General features: G+C 39.2%; 2 protein-coding genes across 10 annotated transcripts in view; both read left to right on the plus strand.

Moving 5' to 3' along the window:
• Window positions 1-21,350, plus strand: UEVLD (UEV and lactate/malate dehyrogenase domains; the record flags this gene model as incomplete). 8 transcript variants are annotated; one of them, XM_080344770.1, is made up of 13 exons in its annotated part: window positions 1-59; window positions 1,939-2,023; window positions 2,489-2,551; window positions 3,299-3,462; window positions 4,199-4,334; window positions 6,291-6,415; window positions 7,029-7,134; window positions 9,009-9,179; window positions 10,120-10,293; window positions 10,828-10,912; window positions 11,555-11,678; window positions 12,989-13,149; window positions 13,480-13,756. In XM_080344770.1, the coding sequence occupies exons 1-13, from the start codon at window positions 18-20 to the stop codon at window positions 13,580-13,582; spliced, it is 1,539 nt and encodes a 512-aa protein (XP_080200896.1). In that variant the 5' UTR covers window positions 1-17. The 8 variants fall into 8 exon arrangements, 7 of the variants coding, with proteins under 7 accessions (XP_080200896.1, XP_080200901.1, XP_080200897.1 ...); XM_080344772.1 differs by lacking the exon at window positions 1-59 and adding an exon at window positions 537-660; XM_080344773.1 differs by lacking the exon at window positions 1-59 and adding an exon at window positions 674-1,020.
• Window positions 15,398-24,652, plus strand: part of TSG101 (tumor susceptibility 101) — a 22,177-nt gene continuing 12,922 nt past the window's right edge. For both annotated transcript variants that reach the window (XM_080344779.1, XM_080344780.1), the window contains exons 1-5: window positions 15,398-15,527; window positions 19,359-19,443; window positions 21,313-21,378; window positions 21,959-22,122; window positions 23,389-23,515. In XM_080344779.1, coding sequence (XP_080200905.1) covers window positions 15,486-15,527; window positions 19,359-19,443; window positions 21,313-21,378; window positions 21,959-22,122; window positions 23,389-23,515 — 484 coding nt within the window. In that variant the 5' untranslated portion in view covers window positions 15,398-15,485. The remainder of the gene's footprint in view (window positions 15,528-19,358; window positions 19,444-21,312; window positions 21,379-21,958; window positions 22,123-23,388; window positions 23,516-24,652) is intronic.

Below are 24,652 nucleotides of genomic sequence, written 5' to 3' on the forward strand. Positions count from 1 at the left end.
CGGCCCCTCCCGCCGCCATGGCGCTCGCGGAGGAGGCGCTCAGGAAGCAGCTGGGCAAGGTGCGCGCGGGCCGCGGCCGTTCAACCGCCGGCGCGGGAGGGGAGGAGGGGAGGGGGCTGAGGGCTGCCGGGGCGGAGGAGGGAGAAGAAGAAACGTTGTGGAAAATGCCGAGTTTTTAGGAGGGGTGGAGGGGACGGGGCGTGCGGCGAGGTGGACGCTCCCGCGGGCGGGAAGGAGCGGGGTGGGGAAGGGCGGCGCTGAGGGGCCCAGCCGCCCTCCCGGTGCCCGCAGGCAGCGCGGAGCCGTCTCTGCTGTCCTGGTCATCGCTTGTGACAAACTCGGGTCCCACTCGGGACGCAGGGTTTACGTTGCCTTATAGCAGCTGGATATAAAGTTGCAGCACGTAGAATTTTATTCCTGTGGTCCAGGACACAGTAACGTGGGTGATGTACTGCGTGCAGTTAAAACCTTGCCCTGCCTGAAGAGTTACTCGTTTCCTTGGGGATTTTTTTGTGATAGTCCTGCGCTATAGAAACAGTCATTTACTTTTATAGCATTCTTCTGAGTGAGGTAAAGGCATTTTAATGTCCATATGAGAAACTGAGGCATGTATATTTAAATTTTGGGCTTGCCAAATAATTTTAGGTGCAAAATGAGAAGGTATGTATCTGACTCACCTCATAAGCCTTCTGATCTTTAGAAAATAACAAAATATGTAATAGGAATGCTTCATTTCGTATTACAAATAAGAAGGAGGTCAGCTGAGGAAAGATGGCTTTGACTTCCTCAACCAGATGTATCAATGCTTCTGAAATGTGTTAAATTTGTGTTGACATTCTTAATTTGAGCACCTTTGATTATTTTTTTTTTGTTCTTACTGCTTGTCTTTGCAGTATCCTGTAAGATTGCATGTGAAGAAGCTGACTAAAAGGTGTTTCTTTTCGGTAGATTTGTGTTTTCTTGTACAAAGTGGAGCATAGTCACACCATCCATGTAGCTGTAGTATTGCTGCTGTTTCTGGTGGGTGCCTTACTGAAGAGACTGTAGATTTTAGGTACTACTTCATGGCAGGGAGCAGCTCTTTAAGCCATTGTCAGGCTATAGTTGCATTTGCTTAAGTGAGACTTCCAGGACAACTCCAGACTTACTAAAATAAGAAACAGATGCTCTAATCTAGGAAATGGAAAATATTCTTCATAGTGATAAAATGCGTGAGAATGCAAATTTCTTAGAAGTTCAGGTATTGGACTGACTGGGGAAAGTCTAAATGAAGTAGCAGTGATTCATTCTTGCTGATAATTATTTTCAAATCACATTTCAAGCATCAGTACTTCTGTTAATCTGTGGGCAAGTTTTCTGCAGGCAAGGAAGAGGGATGCCTTATTTTGCTTGAATTTTCTCAGCTCCCAAGGACAGCTTAAACATGAAAAAAAAATCCCAAAGGCTAATTACTTGTACATGTAATATGTTTGTGGAAACTGACCTCTTACGAAACTCTTCTAAAATGTGTACAGGTGGATCTGAGTTTTTAGTAGTAACTGTGTCAGTAATAAGGTGACTTCTTATTTCTGAGAGGTTTATATTTTTATATTGGTTTTGATTATGGTGTGCAGATGAGACTAAATTTAATTAAGCCTCTGCTCACACAGCTGTAAAGGAGAGGTAATAGTATATAAGGAGTGATGCTCAGAATTGTAGTTCCAATGTAACAACAGCAGACCTGCAATACCCTTCAAGCTTTTTTTTTTTTTTAAATCAATTTTTTTTTATAATATATTTCACACCAAAACTGTTTATAATACTGCAGGTAATTATTACCTTCCCCTTCTTATGTTTCTACTTTCTCTTGGTTCCTTTTCCCTGTCTCTGGTAATGAAAGAAGGAGCTTTTGAAATTGAAACATTTTTCCTTTTTTTTTTTTTCCTTTCCCCTTCCCAGTATAAGTTCAGAGATCTGACCATAGAAGAACTAAAGAATGTTAACAAGACCTACCCAAACTTCACATTCTCCATGAACACATACAGTAAGAAGTGATACAGTTACTTTGAACTAATTGTGATATTTACTTGCCATAGATTCAGACTGTGTATAGTAGAATCTAAATAGTGTATCTTTCAGCTGTGTTCCTATCTTGATTTTGACTTGCGGTAAAATTTCTGGTGCCATGTGACTAATTTTGAAAGCTCTTCCAAGAGTGCATATGTATAAAGAAACTAAGCAACTCATTCACTAAATTTCGTTTCATTTTAACTGGTCAGTAATAATAGAAGATTGATGTTCCTTAAAATTCTTGACATGTAGCGGCATTTTTCCTGTATCCCATGCCTGTATTGAAAACATTTTGATGGCTTTATCATATCAAGTGTAACTTCTGGATCCCTCAGCCTGACTGAAAGTTTCTACAAGACCGGAATTAGACCCAGGACTGGGGATTTTCAGGCTAATGCTTTTGAAAGGATTTTTTTTTAAATAACATTTTTAATTTCAGCCTTCAAGGATGGATCCCAGAAGGAACTCCTGAATTTTAGTGGTACCGTTCCAGTGAAATATGGTAAGATAAGTCAAATATAATTTCCTTACCAGGTATTAATCTAATTGCAAAATGTGTTGGGTACTTCCTCTTAACAATATACTGTGAGGCTTGTTTAAAGGTGGCTATAAAGGATTTTATATTAATTGGCAGAAGCTACTTCTGCTGCATAAAAAAGTGTCTTCATGCAGTCATAGATACTGGAATAAAGTCGTATTAGATAAATCAATTAACTATTTAAAAAATCATTTGCTTTGAGACTGTGTAGGCAAGCTCTTTGGTTCTAATGGAGGTTTGAATGAATTCTCCAGGGTCTATGCTTGTATAGACAGTGTCTAAATATAAATAGTAGGTAATTTTTTATTTTTAACTTAAAGCCTTTGAAGTCTGAGGTAAAGCTTTTATTAGATGCCTCTCTGCATCAGTTGTTGAGTCCTAAAATACATATGATATGTGTGGCTGTAAGAGATTCTTTGCCTGGAAAAGGGGACACCTTGACTGATAGAATATCCTGGGAAATAAAAAAAAGCAATAAAGCTTTATATTAAGACACACACAATGGGTAGCACTTCAAGCTGATCCAGGCAAGTCTGCTTTTATTAGCAAGCCTAAGTAACATAATTACTTTCAGGTGTGAATCTGGAAAGTGGTCTGTCAGGCTTTTTTCCTTTGTTATTAAGAAGCGTGAATCGTATGTACACACACCTGGGTTTCAGTGCCTCTTCTCCATGCAGAAGTTAGCAATGGCTTTTGTTTTGTGTCGAACAGGTAATTCCTATAACATACCTATTCGTCTGTGGATTCTGGATTCTCATCCCTTTGCTCCGCCCATTTGTTTCTTGAAGCCAACAGCGAACATGGGCATTTCAGTGGGAAAGCATGTCGATGCTCATGGCAGGATTTATTTGCCCTACCTGCAGAACTGGAGCCATGTAAGAGGTGGAGTGACTGATGGGAGGAACATACTTGAAAAGAAAGCATGTTTGTATAAGAGTGAAAGGGTTTGGGGCTTTTTATTTTCTGCATTTCTTGTTAATCTTAAATATGTAATGATTTTGTAAAGAGAAGCAGAATGTTATGTCTACTGGAAGTACAGCTTTCAGACTGAAGTGATTGTAAGGGAAGTTATGAGTGATGGTAAGGAAAATTATTTTAAGCTGAAGAAAAAAGGGACTGACTTCATTATAAAGCAGTATAAGCCTCACATGGGCACTTTGATACTTTTCCTTTGTTGCTCTGAATAATGAATGATAATACTAGACCAATTGAGTATCCCTTAAGAAAGTTTAATGGAAATTCCTACCTTTTGGATATGTCTTAGCAGAACTCTGAAAAAGTAGCATAGAGATTCGAAAGCCAGTGCTTTTGCTAAATGATTTTCTGCACTGTATTAAATAACTTACTTAAATATGTCTGCCAGGCGAGTAAAAGTGATTTATTGAATGCTAGTTTTTGGAAACGGATGGTATGTATTTTTCATTATTGATACAGAAATTCCCAGGCTTTCTTTACCTTAGGTGTTTCTGTAAGTGTTAAGGGTATCAATATTCATAATTCAATTACATTTTGTATAGCTATGGTTCTTTATGAAATACTGCAGTTTACAGCTGATACCACTATATGAAATAGCTATTCAACTCTTTTGTCTTCTGTATTGCTATATTTCAGCCTAAATCAACTGTCATTGGATTAATCAAGGAAATGATTGCAAAATTTGAGGAAGAGCTCCCTCTGTATTCGTTATCATCTTCTGATGCAGCCAGGCAATCAGAACTTCTCTCCTACATTGCAAAGATTACTGAAGGTGTGTATGTTTTCATATATTTGTTTGTGATGTTCGTACACAATATCTTCTTTATTTGTTTTTATTACTTGATATCACACAGATGCCTACACAATTTTAATATCTGAATTTTTTGTGTTTGCATATGTACAGTATCTGGTATTTACTCTATGTAGTCACAAGTGCATCTTTTTGAACTGAGAGCTCAGGTTCTCTTTATTTGAATAAACAGCTCATTTTAGATGTTTGCATTTAAATGTACTGAAAAATGCTGTAGACTTTGTAATACCCACTTATTGGAAATTACTGCAGCAAAACTCTATGTGAGATCTTTTGGAAAGGAAATGTGGCTTTATTTTAAACAAGTTGATTTTACTCAGTCACAGTTGTTTGTTCTCTCAGGTCTCATTCACTCACACTCTCACATCCACAGTCACAAGCCCTGAGACCTGTCTGAGCACAGTCTCTTGTCTGTAACACTGAGGATAAGGAGCACTGGCTGTTGAGCCCATATTGTGTCTCTTGGGTTCTTCTTGGTCTTGTCTTTTACACCCTTCAGGAGTGGATGCTATTTGGCATTTTTGTCTCATTACTTTATCTCAGCCATTCTAAGTTTTGGGCAAAATTCCTGAATTTCACAATTCTCATGTTTTCCTTATCTGGGTATTTCATGGCTTCAGTCCTGTTGTTCTTCATCCTGACACATTTTCGTCAGATCAGTCTTTACTTCTTACTTCTTTCAGTGAAATCACAGATCATGATCTGTGGCAACCGGTACACACCTTTCCCTTTAACCCTTTTCTGCCATTTCTTCTGATAATTGTGTACACATACATGATTGTGAACACACATGTATATGCACACTCAATACACATTTCTAGTAAATCAATCTTAATGTTTCTGTTAGGACTCTCTCTGCATTATAGTCAGAATGAGATCTGTTTTATTACCAGTAGCACTGGCTAAACAGCCTCACATCATTGTATTTTAATCAAATTCTGATTTGCATGTCTTTTCAAAACACAAATATTATGACCATGCTATATATTCACATCTGTAACAGTAGCAAAGGGAGTATTGTTTGTATGGTCTTAGTGTCTAGCTTCTTGATACTGTTATGCCCAGAAGGTAAATTGTATCTTGGGCTGCATCAAAAGCAGTGTGGCCAGCAGGTCGAGGAAGGTGATTCTGCCCCTCTGTTCTGCTCTGCTCAGACCCCACCTGGAGTCCTGTGTCCAGCTCTGGAGCCCTCAGTACAGGAAAGACATTGACCTGTTTGAGAGGGTCCAGAGGAGAGATGTGAAAATGATCAGAGGGCTGGAACAGCTCTGCTATGAGGACAGGCTGAGAGAGTTGGGGTTGTTCAGCCTGGAGAAGAGAAGGCTCAGGGAGACCTTATTGCGGCCTTTCAGTACTTAAAAGGGGCCTATAAGAAAGAGTGGGACAGACTTTTTAGCGGGCTTGTTGTGACAGGACAAGGGGTAATGATTTTAAACTAAAGGAGGGTGTATTTAGGGTAGACATGAGGAAGAATTTTTTTTATATTAGGATGGTAAAACGCTGGAAGAGGTTGCCCAGAGAGATGGTAGATGCCCCATCCCTGGAGACATTCAGGGCCAGGCTGGACGGGGCTCAGAGCAACCTGATTTAGTTGGAGATGTCCCTGCTCATTGCAGGGGGGTTGGGCTAGATGACTTTTGAAGGTCCCTTCCTACCCAAACTATTCCATGATTCTATGCTCATATTTTCTACCTAGTGAAAAAACATTTCTCTTCAGAGAGGAGTATTTGTGTTCTACACCTTGCAAGTTGTGATGAGTTTTCTGTGGTCAGGCTTGACAGCTATTTTGAAGAAGCTGATATAATTTGGTTTAACTTGCACAACTGTGATCCTTTATGAAGCAACAATACTTGATACAGTATTGATACAGTGTGGACCAGCACTTAATTCTGTGATTTGATTTTCCTTAACTTGTAGGAGAGACTGGCATGAAATCAAAGAGTAAAATTGGTGGAGACAAAAACCAAGGATGTTTTAACAAAATTACTGTTGTTGGAGCTGGAGATCTTGGCATTGCATGTGTACTAGCAATTGCAGCAAAGGTATGTAATTATTATAGACAGCAACAGACCTGATTAATAGAGAGACTTCCAACGTAGTTCTTAGTGTCTGGCACAGAAATAACTCAGCAGTTGTAATGCCTCTGTCACTGCTTATGTCATTAGCCCCTTCAGTTAACTTATGGACACACACAGGTGTTAGTTTCTGCCTTGTTTTCTCAGTCAGCTTTTTAAATACAAAGGGTTGAATATTGAATTCACTTATTTTGAAAACCCTTAGTTAAAGGATTCTTGCCTGAGCAGTGGCTTCTTACAGTTGGGATCTCCTAGTCCCCTGGAAGACGACAGTCTATAGATGGTCTGTGCTTCATTACGGCTGTGTTCTCAGAGGCAACAGTAACATCAACATTTATAACTTCCCAGAGATGATTTTGTGAGGTTTTTTTGTTTGTTTTGTAATGAGTCATTTTCCAATTAAATTCACTAAATTCTTTTTCTTGTGATTTGGTAGTAATTTTGGTCAGTAATTTAGTTTGTTTTATACTCAGTACAACAAACAATGGAACTGGAGGAATATTGGTTTTTATTCTTTATTCCCCCAAGAGCAAGTTTTGGTTTGTTTTATCATTGATCTGCGTTCTTTTCACTCGTACAGGGTGCTGCAGACAAGGTGGTTCTTTTGGACCTTTCTGAGGGTTCAGCAAAAGGAGGGACCATGGACTTGGAGATCTTTACTCTGCCAAATGTGGAGATCAGCAAAGGTATTGGATGTTGTTGCTGGAATAGGAGTGAGTAGTGTATTGTGTGTGCTTGTGCTTGTTTTAATGAGAGCAGGACAGCTGGGGAAGTACAGAGGCTCTGGTATGTGTGCCATCTTTTAAAAAATGTTATCTTCTCATAGCTTCTTGCTTTTCTTCATTTTCTCAGGGCAAAATTGGGAAAGGAAGGCTCAGCAAAGCTTGTGTTGCTTTTATTTCAGGCTTTTTTCATTCTGTTTATAGATGTAGAGGTATGTGAGCCTGTGCTTCCAGAGTAAGAGTCTAATGCTGAAATTGGACTCACACAGAAGTAGAGAGGAGCCAAGCTAGTACTTCAGTGTCATAGAGGGAGAGAAGTAAGGGGAGAAAAAATATTTTTATGTTAGGGAATTAAAGATAGTTGTGAGAGCAGTGTTAAAAAGGCTCATAAATAAAAGTGAGTTTTGAAGTACTACGTTCCAAGATTGATGTTCATTAAAATGCACATGGCCAATAGTTCTTAATCATTGTCACTGCATATCCAAACAACTAGTTCTTAACAATCTTGTCCTCAATTAGCTGTGAGTGTACAACTCAACGGAATCGATGCCATGTCTCCATAAGTAGTGGTAATGGCTACAGTCTCTGGTCTTAGCTGCAGAGATTGAGGTGATAGAGCTTAAAACCCCTCCACAGGGGAAAATGGAACTGAATTAAGCAGTTTCCTCATTCTTCCTCGCTTGTCTGTGGTGGTTTTCTGTTCCTTGTGCCCTGTGCAAGATAAAATAGGAGGCTTTCTTGTGCTTCTGATGTAATTTATCTTATTTTGGGGAAAGGGGCTTGTTCTGGTTCCACCAGGCATCTTATGTCCTTATTCTGCACCTGACATTGCCTGCTCTACATCCTTAGATCTTGTCTTGCAGGTTTTACTGCTAGCACACTTTTTCCTGATCCCTGGTTGTGCAACTGTACCACAAATCTCTGTTGGTGTCTTTGTGGTTACCTATTACATGTTTACATTTAGCTGTGGTACAAAAAGCCTGTATGTTGTTGCTGGCTGTGCTATTAGTAGTGTTTCGATATTACAAAATGTTTATACACGGTCACCTGTTATTTTAGCATGTTTATATCTAAGTTTTGGGCAAGCTGATATTGTGTCCTCCTTAGTATGCTTCTAATTTGCCAGTGCACTAGGCTCCTGCTTTAGCTTCAGCTGGTTCCAGAAGTGGTGTGACAGTCAAATTACCTTGTTTCTGTGTCCAGGCTGGTCACAGATGTGATATGATATGGTACTCAAATATTCAGAGTTACCCGCTCAAGGCTGTTCTGACTTTGGAATTTCTGCAGCAAATGTAGTTGTGTGTTTTCTTGGGCTAATAAATACTTGTCTTTTACTTCAGTTAATAAATAGCCTTTTGGAACACTTTTCATGGTTGTCTACATGTCCTTAATTAAGCTATTAGAACAAAAATTATAGAAGCCTCAGATAATGGGGAAAAAGTCTTTCCCCTTCTTTAAAAATCAGAATAAAAATGAAGGAGCCTTTTCATGGATGTATTCTTTTTTCTCTGTTGCCAAGAAAACTTGGAAAAGCTTATCTGTCAGCACCATCTAGATGTTTTGTGGTCTCTGCTCTGTAACCTCAGACAAATTGCAGTCTGCCTTCTGTGTTTGCCAAGTATGAAATGGGAAAAGTAGTTTTGTGGGAGAGCTGTGTTCTACAGGTGCTGTGAAAGTGCCCCAGATTCCATACTGGGGGACATGAAGGGAGACAGGAGGGGAAGAATCCCTAACTGAAGTGAATGCTGCAGTTCAGCCTTTAGGACAGCTCTTTGTTTTGCATCCAAAACTTGATAGAATTATATAAAATTTAAAAATGCCTTTTCTTTATATTTCAGATTTTTCTGCTTCAGCTGATTCAAAAGTTGTGGTACTTACAGTTAATTCTCTGGGTAATGCTCAGACTTATCTTGATGTTGTACAAAGCAATGTGGATTTGTTCAGAGGAGTTATCCCAGCAATATCACACTACAGTCAAAACACTGTTCTCCTTGTTGCTTCTCATCCAGGTGTGTTGGTACTTCACATAATATTCTGTCCCTCAGCTGGCTTTCTCTTTGGCCTGTTTTAGAAATATTACTGCCAAATACACCCACTTAGTCAAAAATTCTTGCTACTCTGAAAGTTGTTTTCCTTTTCAGCTTTGAGCAGGACACTGTCTTTGGGTTTTTTTCTTTACTGTTACCAAGATAAAAGAAAATAGTATACTTTGTTTTGTACAAAAGGTATGTATTCCTGTATGTTTCTGTATGTAGTTTTGACCTGACTGTGTCTACAAGATTAGCATCCATTGGCTGTTGTCTTGTCAGTTGTGAGTTTTATGGATGTGTTTCCCCTGTGCACTAAGGATAGGTGTGTGTGTGTTATATCCATACTATCAGACTCACAGACTACCAATGTATGTAATACAGAGTTGATAGTAAATATTCCAGCTGTGTTTTCATGGAAAGTTTGAATCTGTTTGGTCAGTGATACTTTGAACTAAGCTAAAGCTAAAACTCTACTGAAAAGGGAAAGAAAGAGGTGTGCACCTCCCTGTCCTGTAAAAACACTGAAGACAGGCCACTCAAGTGCTTCTTAACTTTTGTATCATGTAGAGCCGTGGAGTTGGAGAAGAGAGTGCTTGCCAAATGAAAAGAAGTTAAACACTGGCTGAATTAAATTTAGAAGCATGTGAGGGTTTTGGTAGCAGGAAGCATAGTGACTCATTCTGAAGTTTCACTTGACTTCTCTTAAAATTTTACTTGGGCTTTGAATTTTCTTCACATCCTCCCCACCTGACTTGCTGTTTTAGATTGAAATAAACTACTGGTGTGTTCTTACATGCTTATACCTTTTCTAAAGTAAACAATTTTGTCCTGAGTTTTTCATAATCGTGATTCATAGTTTGCACTTGTGTTGAAATTTGAGTGGTCCTTCATTGTCAACATATTTTTCTTTCACATATAGTTGAAGTAATGACATATGTGTCATGGAAGCTGAGCGCATTTCCCAAAAGCAGAGTTATTGGAGTAGGTGCCAACCTAGATACTGAGAGATTTCAGTTTATACTGACAAACCTTTTGAAAGAAGAAGTGCTGGCAAAAGATGCTTGGATTATTGGTGAACAAGGGGAAGACAAAGGTGAAGTGATACTTCTATAATTTTATTAGACTATGAGTATATAATATCCTGGCAGTGCTTAAGTAATTGAGTAATGAAAGTATAATTGAGAGAAGTAATAAAGGTGGTCATAAGCAGGGTGATAGATTATCATAATAGTGGTTCTAAATAATACACTTTTAGTATGTGCCTGAGACTGTAGACCCGAAGTCATAGCAAAGTATTTGACATTTGTCACAGTAATAAAAAAAAATATAGAAACTACAACTTCACATGCTTTTTCTTTGATATAACAATATAGGTTAGAAGTACAAAAAGATGAAGGAAATGTGGTATAAAATATGGTGGGATACTGCTAATGTAAGAATTATTGCATATTACTTCATTCTTAAGCGTCTCTGGCCAGGTACTACTATAGAATTTATGTTAGCAGTCCAGGGAACTTTAGTTCATCAGCTACATTTGGGTTGTTGTGGGGTAGTTGTTGTAACTTATCTGGTACCTGTTTTAATCGCTGGTTGGGCATGTATTTAAATGTTGCTTGTTTCTATTTAGTACCATCGTGGACCAGTGGCAATTCAGTTGCAAATCAAACAGAAGCAATGGCTGCTCCTAACTCAAGAGACAAAGTGGCTAACAGGTAACATAATTATAATTTTTTTTTTTTCTTCATGTTTAGGCACTTGATGTTTGCGGAGTTTTTTCTTCAACTCTGTATGAAAAGGAGGAAGTTTGCTTTAAAATCTTCATACGTAGAGTTTATAGGTCTGGGCCTCGGTGTCATTCAGTTTCGTATATGGGTATATGCCTGCTATTTTTCTGAAGTTCTCAATAATGTTTTGCCTGTGATGACCTAAAGGCAATACAAGCTTTGTGGAATATACACTGGAATATTAGAGCTGCCAGTTCAATTGTTTGCTTTAAAAAAATAGTAGACAAGCCTTCTGGAAGGCTTTTCTCAGAGCTTGTGTGGAAGCACTTTACTTCAAAGCACAGTACATGTTTGGATCAATATACCCAATTTAATTAGCCACATATCAGTCACACCTCTTGACAGAAGAGAGAATTGTTGCTAGTGTGAGTAAAATATACATAAAGAAATTATTTAAAGCAATTCTTAATTTCCTTCTGTTGTTTTCCAAAATAGAATCATGTTTTTATTGTATACTTATTGTACCTGATACGGTACCTTTAACCTGTCTCTTGGGCTTTACATATAAACCAAAATAGGAAAAATTAAAATCTAAAAATCATGTTTCTCTCCTCTTCCTGGTTTATATAGAGCTATGGAAGTTCTAAAGGGAAAAGGTCAGAGATCTTGGTCTGTTGGGCTCTCAGTTGCTGATTTGACGGACAGTATACTGAAAGATAAAAGAAAGGTTCATTCTGTATCCACTCTGGCAAAGGTAAATGTGTTACTAATATATTTTGGTGGGCACTGTAATTATATTATTTATACTAGATATGACCATTAATTTTAACAGCACAGACATCTCACTTAAAGTAGCTGTTTCAAAGTAACACTGCTTCTGTTACTTTCTTCCAAAACCAGCTTTCAATTCTACTCCAAAAATGAGCAAAAATCAACTCTTGTGTTAATCTGAAACCAGTATTAAAAGTGGATTATTTTCCCAAAAATACAAGAGTCCAGAGGGAAAATACATTGAATGTGGCTGACCGGCTCCCCTGGAATAGCTGGATTTGGCCAATGAAGATGAATGGGTGCATTGCAGTTTCAAGTGCTCAGCATTGAATGTAAATTTTTTCCAGAGGCCAAAAGAGTTCAATATATTTTATGAAAGTATAAAATACATGTTCTGCCAGTATTTTATTTGAGGAGCTTTGAAACAGCTGCTTTTTTACTCCTTCATACTTTACATTGAGAAGATTATGAAGCTGTATTTAACTTAAAATTGTAGACTGAACCTTATTTAAAGCTTATCCTAAAAGGCTGCATAAAAGCATAAAAGTCATCTCATGTAAGGAAAAAAACAAAACCAACAAATATGTAGAAACATTTACTGGTCACTTGTATTTACAAGCTTCAGAAGGGTGATTTGCATGTCCTAGTGCAGTGAAGCTGAGCAGACTGCTTATTGTATCAAGTACAGACACCTAATTTAATCATTATGCTTTCAAGTAAAGTTTTTTTTTAATCATTTATTAACTAAATTCAGATCTCTGAAACTGCAGGGTACCTGCAGAATGTGAAATTTCCCATACAGATCTTAAAATCTACAGTGTAAACCTGAGTTATAGGTATATAAGTTTAATAAAAGTCTCTCACAGGATGAATATGGGATCAATACTTGAAAAAGTATTCCCTGTCTAGCTCTCTTTGGCTGCATTTTAAATTTCTTTCGTGCAGTCCTAAAAGAATTAATGATACTGTACTGTCAAATGTCTCCTCTTGTTCTACCTAAGAAACTGTTTAAATGGTGGCTTTGTAGTACAAGTTTTGGCTGCATTACAGAGTCTGATATATCGATATTGGGAAACTTCCAAGTGTGGAATGGTTCAAGATTTTTTTTAACATTTTAAAGTTTCTATGTGGTAACCCATTTGCACAGGATCTAAAATAACTGGAATTTGAACTATACAAAACATGCCATATAATGGAATATCCTTGCTTAATTACAAGGTTATTTTGTATAGTTCCATGCTTCAGAGCAGAAATAAGTAACTGTGTGACCATGCTATTTGTGTGTTGTTTCAGGGATGTTGTAATATAAACAGTGAAGTATTCTTAAGTCTACCGTGTATTCTTGGAAGCAGTGGAGTGATCGAAATGGTCAAACTAGAAGAAGATCCACTAGTGCGAGAGAAACTGCAGAGTAGTGCAGGATCAATCCATGACCTTCAGCAGCAACTGAAACTGTAAGCGAGCACAAGGGAAACCACAGCCTGCTCACCGTGTCGGAGATTGGTTAGGTGGAAAGGGTTGCTTGATATATATGGATTTCTGTGTAGAACAAGAAGCTTATTTGCTTTATTCTCAAAAAGTGCTTTCTCAGTTTTGGTTTACATCCTTTAATACTGCACTACACAGTAATTTCTTATTTGAAAAGTGCACTTTTGGTAGCCAAAATGAGTAGGGTAATGTGCAAGAACATTTTACCTAAATTCAGGTGACTTGTGCCTGTGGGTTTTTGGTTGCTAATTATAGCCTGATTCTTGGGTTATTCTTAGCACTTTGTACCTCATTAGGACAGAGTCTAGGAGACCAGCTTACTCAGCTCTGTGGAAACTCCAGTGTGCAGAGCCAACAAGAACTCCTGGTTTTCAAGTGCCGCATCAGGGGCTTGTCTAGAATACGGTCACGCTCCAGCTCTTCAGGGCACCAAGGGAGGCAGTTCGATCTTTCATACCTATCACAGATGCCCTTATGTCAATGGACTCCTGCTTATTACTAAGGGGAAAAAAAAAAGCTCAAAGTGTGACATTCGCAGTATCCTTCAAACCTGAAGTATTGGATATGAATTGCTGCTTCATGTTTACTGGTGTCTGGTCATGACTTCTTCAGTCTTATTTTGTAAAGACAGGGTGCTGAAGCATCTGCATTTCTCAGTACATACATGCAACATTCCTACCCTGTGCAGCATCAGAACAGGTGTCCTTCCTGAAAGGGAAGAGCACGAGGTGGGCTTCAAATAGAGAATAAAATCTGACAGTTAAGTAATGCAGAAATACCTGTGAGTTCAGGCCTTGATGCAAAGCTGGCTGATGTCAGTAAGCTTTACGTCAGCCTGAGGAGAACGCAGCTACGTGGAAGGCAACAGAACCTGTCACCCTCCTCAGGGGAGGCCAGGGATGTGGTGAAAAAGCAGGATGTGAATTTTTTGATAAATCAAAACCCAGATGTTTTTAAGGCAAAGGTGTTTTGGGGGCTTCCACGCTCTTGATGCACAGCAATGGTATAACACTCCATTCATCCCAATTATACCTCAGCATCACGATGCAGACGGAGGAGACCTGAGCTCCACTCCTGCTGTGTGCAACATAAGAATGGCATTCCATGTTTACGTTTTGAGGTGTGACTGGTTAAATATCGATGACGCTTTCTGAGGAAATTAGGATATGCGTCAGAGTGGAAGATCTGTTCCTTTGTGCCTTCTGGTTATATCTCACAAAGAGCCAGACTTAAAAGGAATTCTGAGTTTATATTGATCTCAGAATTAAGATAGAAACAGAAGGAAAGCAAGCCTTTAGTAATTTGTTGCTTTTTTTCATGGACTACTCGAATTTCCTTCTTTGTGTGGTTGTCAGTGATAGGACAAAATTAGTGATGGCTGCAGGTGACTTTTTTTACTGTATTAAAAAAATACACCCAACACTATGGCTGGATTTCGGGGTGCCTTTTTCTTACTTTGGAAAAAAACCAGCATAAATTAATGGTTTTCTGTTGTTTTGCAAGGTGATGTATTTGATCTGTTGAGCATTCTCATGGGAATAGTCCAGCTGTTTTGTTTATTTAGGGGTTTTTATTAATAGCTTTAAAAAGCTGCAAAGTCTTCTGGGGCTGCCTTTTAGATTGATGCTTGTTTTAAAATAACTCAGCTACTTAGAAAAAATGTCACTCTTGTTTGCGTTGTATTCCTTGAAAAATAACCAAAGGACACCAGCTTGATCAGTGTGGTGGGAAATCGCACTTTACATTCTCATGGGAAATTAATTCCCGAAACTATGTATTAACAATAAACTGCACTACAAGGCATTTTCAGACACTTTGTGGTTTTGATACACACAGTCTCGCTGGGGCGCAGCGTCTGTGCGGGGTGTCTGGAGGCAGGGAAGCGGCTGCCAGGCGCTGTCGGTGGAGCTCCCGGCGGGGGCTGAGCCCCGGACTCCCGGGCGCTGTCGGTGGAGCTCCCGGCGGGGGCTGAGCCCCGGACTCCCGGGCGCTGTCGGTGGAGCTCCCGGCGGGGGCTGAGCCCCGGACTCCCGGGCGCTGTCGGTGGAGCTCCCGACGGGGGCTCAGCCCCGGCCTCCCAGCACTAGGCCCCGCCGAACGGCGCAGGGCAGCTCGCTGGGCCCGGCTGGCCGCTCCGGCCCCGCCGCCACGGGAGGGAAGTGTCGTCACGGTCGGACGGAAGCGGGAGCTGCTGCCGGAAGCGGGCGCGCGGGGCCGCTTCCTGTGTTTACCCAGGGGCGGGAGGGGGCCGGGCCGGTGCGCGGCGGCAGCGGCAGCGGCGGTTGGTGGAGGAGGGGCCGCCATGGCGGTCACCGAGAGCCAGCTCAAGAAAATGCTCGCCAAGGTAATGGCGTGGCCGGGGCCACCGAAAGCCCCTTCCCCTACCTGCCGGCCGCCCTCGGCCGAGGCGGTGCAGCCTCAGCGAGGGTCTGGTGGCGGGGAGCGGGGTCCTGCCCGCGGCCTGGCAGGCCAGGGGCGGAACGGGGCCTGTGTGTCCTGCAGCCTGGGTGCTGCCTCGGGGCGCGTCGGTTCCCCCTTCCCATCTCCCTCCTGACGGGCGGGCACGGGCAGCCGCCAGCCCGCGGCTTTGTCCCGGGCCGTAGCCCGCGGGGCTCCGGGGTGGTCGTGTTGGCCGCTGGGCGAAGCTGTGACAGAATGGCTGTGTGCGGCCAGACACTGTAAATTGAGTTGGTTTGTGAAGGAAAGAATGGCGCACCAAACCTGAAATATTTCCTTATTCGTAGTCCTGCTAAACTTTCGGTTTGGGTTCAGATATTGCTGGTAAAAACTGAATAGAAACCGGATTCCCGGCTGAGGCTGTCAAGCGTGGAAGTGGATCAGGGCTGTAGTGTGGGCTGGTGGGCTGTACGGTGTCTTTTGCAGTCACTGGTTAACTGAAGGTGGAAGGCAAGGTCCACTTCATTGACCACGTTAACGGTGGGTCTTTTGTCATCCTTGTTTAAGGAAATGAGAAAATCTCTTGGAAGGTAAACCATTAATCACCGGAGTTATCTGTAGTTTGCCACTCTTCAGGGGAAAACTGGGCTTTGTCCAGCAGCTTGGAATGAAACTCCTAGGGCTGAATACTTTGGGGGAGTTAATGGTTCTGTTTGGGTTAATTAACAACATTTAATCATCATATTTGCGCAGTTTTAAAACGAAATAAAATAGGGGATGATCTGATCAGAACTGAAGAAATATTATTAAAGGGTCTTTCACCTGCATGGAATCATTAACAAATTTCTTTATTAGCTTGAAAATGAGGGCTGAATGCTAACTCTGTATTGGCAAATGAGATCGTGTATATGTTTGTATACTCCTGTTTTCTTTAAATGAATTATTGCCATGCCACAGAAGAAACACAGTTTACGGTAGTCCTGTGTCCTCCTTCCCCTCTGCTTGCCTATTTTGTACCCAAAAAGCCATCTGACTTTCTGTAGGTAAGTTCAAAGTGGGAATGTACTTAACAGCTGATGAAAAGTGAAGTTGCTGTTTCACAGCTCCATATTTATTTTTCAAAAATAGTTAAACTTTCTGTTCTGTAGAGGGAAGCTTAGTGATATTTCCCATATTGGATAGTTCAGTGTGTGAGATGACAAAAGATTTAAGCCATAGTTTGGGTGAACATAAGCACTTAATTTAACTTCAGGTATTTACCTGCTGCCTGATCTTGAAAAGCCTGATCTCTTTGTGATCTGTTTCCTGATATGTAAAATGAGGAGGATAAATTTGCCATCACACAATGGAGGAGGAAAAAAAAGTTTGGAAATTAAAAATTCAAATTAGTTAGTTTTAGTTACCTTTGTAAAAAACACTAGGATCTTATGTTTTCCAGTAAGGTTTTGACACTTCTTGGAAATGCTCAACTACTTACTCTATGAACACAGGAAAAGATTGTCTTGTAATATTCTGATATGACTCAGAATGGAAAAGATAAATAAGCACAGAAGTGTATACTTTGTGATTTAAATAAATAATTTAGAAAAAACATCATTCTCATAAGGAAAAAAAAATAATATGTAATTTTAATATAGAGAACTTTGGTCTTCAGTAGCTATCTGGATCTAAGTACTGAAATTAATAGCTGATGTAGCACTTAATTTTGCTTGTGGCAGTAGCTGGAATCTTACAAGCTTACCTCCACTGAGCAAGTGTTCATCACTCAGTGTAAAAACTATTTGCAGCAGTACTCTTTTTCTTAGTTTTAAGAGACATGAAAGTATTATTTTAATTTTCAGGTGTTGGACCTGAAAATAAACTGATACCAAATCTAGGTTTTACCAGCCCTGTCAGCCACTGTGTATCAGACTCCCAGAAGGTCTGCTGAGCAGTTGGGCTTCGGTTTATCTATTCCTCGACTAAACTGACTTGAGACTCTTGTGCCAAAAGCAAAGTTAAATCCCAACTCTGAATCCTTATGCTTGTTAGGAGCTTCTGTTAGTGGAAGCCAATTCTTTTTGTTAATAGTGATGATGCCGTTCTTCTTGAGTCTATATCCTGTACCATAAGGTAGCCTCCTATAAAAAGACCCCCTCATACTTTTTAAAGTAGCTGGGAACATGCTGTCATTCATGCTGTGGTAACACATTCAGCAATGTGGGTATGTACTGCCAGTCCCTGGCTGGCCTACCCAAATTCCACAGACCTCTGTCTCTGTGTTGTACCAATGCTCGTTACCTGTTTGTTGCTTCCGCTAGGTGTTGGGGAAGAAGGGAGGAATGTACTCAAATGGTAGCAAAGTTGTCTCTCCTCTGTCCCTCCTACATGCTCCAAATCCTGCACCCACTTCCCAGAGGAGGCTGAGATGCTTTACTGCAGCCCTCCCATCCAGACAGCGTCCAGGGGTGCCCTGACCCTCCAGCTGACCGGCCTCTCTGCTGGTACCTCCCAGTACAAGCAGACATCCCTACTGGAGGGGCTGCTTTGCTTTCCCACAGACCTGTGTTTTGACACCTGACTGTGTGGCCGGTTTGCCCTTGGTCATTTCAGGAAGATAAGTCACAACATCCCTCAAAGTGCAGGTGCTTTTTGTTGACCAAGATGGCATTATGGGAAGTGGCATGGTGTGTTCATCATTACTCATTAAATAAGAGTTATCATGCGCAGGAATACCATCCTTGTAAATCTCTGTAGATAGGAAGAAGAAGAATTAGTTTCTAAGCTTCACAACTCATGAGTGTTGGTTGGAGCAAAGGTGATCTTTACCCGTGGCACCATGCTTTGCCCTCAGATAATGTCTGAGTTAATTTGTTCAGATGTTTCTAACATCTGTGTGCTTTGGGTATCAGCCATTTCATTGTGTTGGGCCTTTTTTTCCTCCTACCATGGTTGAATGAAAGGATGCTGTCTCTTTATGTTACCTAAGACATCTGAAGAGTGTAATTTTTTTTTTTAGATTTTGTTACAATGAAAATATTGTCAAGAGACATTATTAGCTTTCTTTTTAATAGTAGTTATCAGGAGGAATGGCTATGAGGTTAGAGAAATGTGCCACACGTGATCTGGCTCCGTTGCCCAGGAACCATCTCCTTTGTTGTCTGTGGAATACAGTTCTGAGACTGTTCAATTCAATAGTAGTGTATCTGTGTTTTACAGATTTGTGTTCCAAGTTACTCCCTGCTCCTCCTGATAATACTGGTTTTACCTCCTTCCTTTTATTACTAATAATGTCATGCCTTGAAATGTCTGCTTTCTAGTTGGTAAAATACATTAAAATGCTGATCAGTGATTGATAAATACTGTGATGCTTTGAAAAGTGCCATGAAAGATACCTATGAGGCTCAGATCCTAGGTAGCTGTGTGTCAGGAATGTTCAAAATGTCATTGTATTTGTTTGGAGATGCGTTTTTAAGATCCACGTATATCTCTTAGGTACTGTTGGTTATAGTGGAGTGTGAATGAAAAGGCAATAGTTTTCCCTAAATCACTTGATGTATGGACCCTTATTTAAGATTAAAAGCATCTTAACACCTTGTTAAAGTTTGGTAACTTATATAGGCAGCATTCAGTCAAGTAATATGGAGAACTGAGTTCTTATTCCAAAATAAGAGTGGAGAAGAATGGCCGTATATCAATGTAAACTCTAATAAATGCAGTCCATTGGGTAAAATAAAACCAAATTAACTGACACTAAAAATTTAGTCTCTAAAATCATTCTTTCTTTTTTATTTTCCAGTATAAGTATAGAGACCTAACTGTACAGGAGACGACCAGTGTTATTACTCAGTACAAGGACCTCAAACCTGTCATGGATTCGTATGGTTAGTCTGTGCATGAGAATTTTTTTTTATTGAATTGTTGATGGTTTTTATATATTTGATAGTTTTTGTCAGGAAAAAGGATACTAAAACTAGGAAATGTAATTTGAATTTCTCTTGTTGATCTTTGACATCAATACTTCCTTAGAAACATAGGCAGTTATTTTCTGAAATAACCTTTCTATATTACTGAGTCTATCTAACATGCCAAGAAGTGTTGCATTTTTCACAGCTTAACTTTTATTTAATCACTCAGTGATGTCATATCAGTTGGTGTCCTGAGATTCCTGATATCTTACAAATTTAGCTTTGCTGTCACATGAAGATATTTTTAGAGTTCTATTTAGAAAGGGCTGTAAATCAATGAACAAATACTTCATTAAAAGTAATTTTGACAGACCTTAAGAGTATGAAGAAGACATGGTCACGTGTAGAGCACATTGGTATGAGGGGTTTTGTAATGTAAATTAATTATGACAATCACTGTTTGTTAGCTATTTTGAAGGCTGTGGAGTGCGTTAAATGAAGATGTTATTGAGTGTCAGCTCCAGAGGCTGAGGGCATTGCTTCATAAGACACAGTGAGCCAGCATAGCTGCTGAAGTCATCCTCCTTCTGATCACCTTTCTTTAACTATCACCTGTGAGATTCCTTTGTGAGCTAATTCATATTACTAATACATCATCAGAGGCTCTATAGTCTTCTGCTTTCTGAATTCTACATCTGGACTGAGAAGTATTAAGAAGGGACATAGACAAGTACAAGCTAAAGTAATTTTAGCTTGAATAGCTGCAAGGCAGCAGCTGTAACAGAAATAAATATTCATGCAGTGACTAGAGAACCAGAAACAATAGTGAAAGGACTGTGGTTGGAATAGCAAGTTTGCATAACGATAGTGATCAGAATTCCAGATAGCTCTGAGCTGTAGCAAGAAGCCCATTTGTGTTACTGTCTTGGAAAGGCTGAGCACAAAACCACTTGCAGATAATTGATACTATTTGAAACAGTGAAATAAGCAAGAAGAAAATGGTTACATTGCTGTTGAGATAATTTTCAAGTTTTATCAATAATGAAATATATACAGCCATTGAAGTCCCAATATGTTCTACTTGCCTTTGCAGAACATTTACACCCAAAAGAATTGTACACAATAAGCTACATTTGAAGTATGACCAGAAACTTTCAGGTGAAATCAAGAAAAAAAAAAAAAAAAGCTTTATTACCAGAAGTTGATTTATTCAGCTACATATAATCTGTTGGATTGAAACGATGGGAAAACTAAATACAGCAAGTCAGTAAATTGAGGTCAGGGTTCCTGTGCAGTTTGTAAACTAAGATGTGGCAGTGAGTCAAGTGCTATGCATTTCCTCCTCTTCAGTATTTTTTTTTTTTTTTGTTGAATTACCTTTTATTGATTAGGTAATAAATACAAATGGCCCAGTGATTTTCAGTGTCCTTGCTGACCTTTTTGTTTGGAGAAAGCATAAGGTATTCTTTGTAATCCTAAAGCAACAGTTGTTTTTTAAATTAAGTTTGAGTTCAGATTATCTTTGTAGCACTTCCTACAATTTGCAGTTTGTTTGGCTCCAGCATGTTTTACTTGGTCTCTGAATGAGGGAACAGTTTTATTTGCAGAGAAAGTAGTGTGACAAAATATGATATTCCTAAGAAGTTTGTCTACTGTAGTCGTAAGAAGTTACCTGACTCTAGTCATTTGCTAGTCCATAAATGTGCAAGAGCAGAACCTTTCAAGCGGAGTTTATATATGTATAATATCTGAAAACTTATGCTAATAAATAGATGGGGTATAACCTGAACAGAGATGAACGTAGCAAATATGTTTGTTTTTAAAATACTGTTTGTTCCCTTTCAGTTTTTAACGATGGCACAGCTAGGGAGTTGATGAGCCTCAGTGGAACCATTCCTGTGCCTTACAGAGGTATACGTTTATTATTATTAGTATTATTATTATCATCACCACCAGTCTTTTCCCAAATTACATGAAAAATTAAGATTTGTCCTAGTTCAGTTTCACTACTTGCATGATCACTATTTTCTTGAAATCCTTTACTTGTCCAAAGTGAAATGTTTCAAAGAAATTGTTCCATATTTCTGCTGTGGAATAAAATTTTAATGTTGAATATGACTACTTCAGTCTTGTACATCTCTGTAACATCTCTTTTCCTTCAGTACTGCACATTTTTCAAGCTTCTCAAATGGATGAGGGTTGCAAACTGTTTATTGCTGCAGATAACGATAATTCAGATTAGTGTCTAGTACAACATTGTAGAACAAATGAGATAATGTATTAGTGGTAAATGGTAATTGTAAGTCAAATTGTTCTGAAAAATATTGAGTTCATAGCCATGTTGTGAGCTCTTCGTTGAATGTTATTAGTAGATTTCAGTTGCTGACTCTGCAGTTGAGTTTACAGGGTTTAGGAGTTTTTTTATATATCTGGATAGAAGAGGACAGATAGTTGGAGTAACTTTTAAAATCTTTCAACATATCTTTTCTAGGTAACACATACAATATCCCAATTTGTTTGTGGCTGCTGGACACCTACCCTTTCAACCCCCCGATTTGTTTTGTTAAACCCACTAGCTCTATGACAATAAAAACCGGGAAGCATGTTGATGCAAACGGAAAGATATACCTTCCTTATCTGCATGAGTGGAAATATGTAAGTATTGCTCTGTTATAAATTCCTTCAGAAAGTTCTATCATTTTTTAAAAAAAAAACATAATCCTCTTTATTTGAGATCTTAAACCATTTTAAAATGGAAACAACTGCTTCTTATTTGTGATGTCTTCGAGTTTACGATGTTGCATTCTGTTGCCTAGTCAAATGCATCTTTAATGTACAGTTTGTGTGGTTAAACAGTGCAGCATAGGTGTCCTTCCCTGGCAGGACACTGATGTGGAGATCTGTGAGACACGAATATTTATGGAAAGGAAATTAAAAATTTTGTTAAACACCTCTGGGCTGAAATTATTCTCTGTGATTAAAGTGGACTTGCATGAGCACTTGGACTTCTTTATGTAGGCATTACTGGAGCTTCGAGTACATGGATATATTTGCTTTACCAATAAATAAAAGCACTTAGCAGTGCAGGCCTCATAGAAGTTTTGACCAAAGTACGGACTTGTAAAGATGACAAACTGTGCTGACAAGGTCAGAAGAACGGTACATTAATTAGTTATAGGTGGTAGTTCAGCACTTGCATGCTAACAGTGGAAGATGAGTGCCCAGATCAGGATGCAGGTTTTCCACAGGCAAGAGGTTCATCTAAGATACAGGTGATATAGAATTCATTCAATTTGAGAAGCTGGTAAAAATAAGTAAGTGGATTATAGAGCTAAGAAAATTTGGAAATGGGATATTTAATCTGGTGCTGCGTTCATGATGCTTGTCTTTATTTTGGTGAAATGAAATCATGCCTATATTAAATGTAGTTATAAACTGAGAAGCCTAGTTTAGCTATACTTGAAGGAGGTTTGTGTCATTCCTTAGCGGGTTAGAATACTTTTTCTTTTAAGCCATTCTGAACCTGAGCGAAAGCTGAATGCTGTATGAAATTGAAATGTGTGAAAACTTAGTGATCTGTACTTTTATGTTGGAGAGTGGATTTAGGCTTTTAAAAAATTGTTACAATCCATCATTGCACAGTCATCTTCAGTCATTTATTGCCATGCAGTTGATATGGAGCCATGTATCACCCAGTTTATTCTGGTTGTAAACATTACTGTAGCTGTATTTTGCTGTACCAGTTTGAATACCAGCTGGCTGGTTTTCAAATCTGTAAAGAAATCGATAAAGGGAGTTAAATATGTATATATTTATGTAAATACATTAGGACTGATGGTACCATCAGTACCATTTTGCTACTATAGTCAGTTAACTGTCTGATAACAATACCAACAACTTGCCATTTGCTTTCCCTCACAGCCCCAGTCAGACTTGCTAGAATTGATCCAGGTCATGATTGTTGTGTTTGGTGAGGAACCTCCAGTCTTTTCTCGGCCTACAGCTTCATCAAGTTACCCACCATACCAGGCAACAGGCCCACCAACTAGTAAGTGGTTGTGGCTACTAATGTCTATAAATAATCATAGTAATATTCCAAAGCACATTGTTGCTCTGCATAGTTTGTCAACAAATGATGTGTTCTACTCTAGAATGATTTTCTACATGGTTGGCTAATGAATTCACCGGTGCTGTACTTGACCTTTTGAGCTATGTTGGAAGAAATGTGTGTGTTTCTTTGAATTTTGGAAGGAAGGGAAGAATCAAGTTTGTATTTAGAAAAAAAAAAAGGAGGGGGTGAACCCACCCCTCCCAAACCAACAACAACAAAAATAAATAAACAAACCGCCCCCCAAGCCCCTCAAAACAACAAGTAACCTATCACCATTGTCAACATTCAGAAATAACCTTAAAATAATATTCAGATAACTGTCTTTGTATCTTGTATTTTTTTTTTATTCTGATAATTCAAGTCCATCTGTTAAGTTTCCTGCAACCATTGATTTCATAAGCAAAAGCATAGTGCTTGTGCTTTCTATGCCTACACTCCTGTTTTGTTTTGGTTTTTAATTTTTCAATAATTGCTGGATGAATATTAAAAAAAACAAAGCAGCCTTGTGATCTTTCATTCTTCTTTGTTGATTTAGTATGCTGACATACTATTCATTCTCATTTTCTTGCAAAAATTCTCAAGACTTTTTGAAGTCTTATTTAAACTTCTGGAGGTATCTTATTTTAAAGACTGGGGACAGGTGGCGGGGGGAAAAAAGGGAAAGCGGGAAACAGAAAATCCTAGAGATTCTTCCAAAAGGAGACTCTGCATTGGGTGGAAAAACCAAAACAAAACAGTAGAGGAGACCTACTCAAGGCAAAGACTGAGGCAGGAGGGGATGGAGAGCATATCAGCTGCAGGTTGCTTAATGATATTGTAACAGTACTACGTTAATTTAATGATAGAGTAAGTGTATTTGAGGTTATATATTTTTGCTGGATTTTTAAGACTGTGTCTATTTTCTATTGCAATGCACATAGCAAAAAAAGCTAAAGTACTATTCATTATGATTTCCAACTGAAACCATTTTTAACAAAATCTAAGCTTCCTAATATGTGAGATGAGGGGTAACAAACATAAATGAGACCATTAGAGATAGTTGGCTAAAGGTGAGTGTTTGGGACTTGTCCAGCG

Source organism: Nesoenas mayeri (genome assembly GCF_963082525.1).
Source record: "Nesoenas mayeri genome assembly, chromosome: 5".
NCBI lineage: Eukaryota > Metazoa > Chordata > Aves > Columbiformes > Columbidae > Nesoenas > Nesoenas mayeri.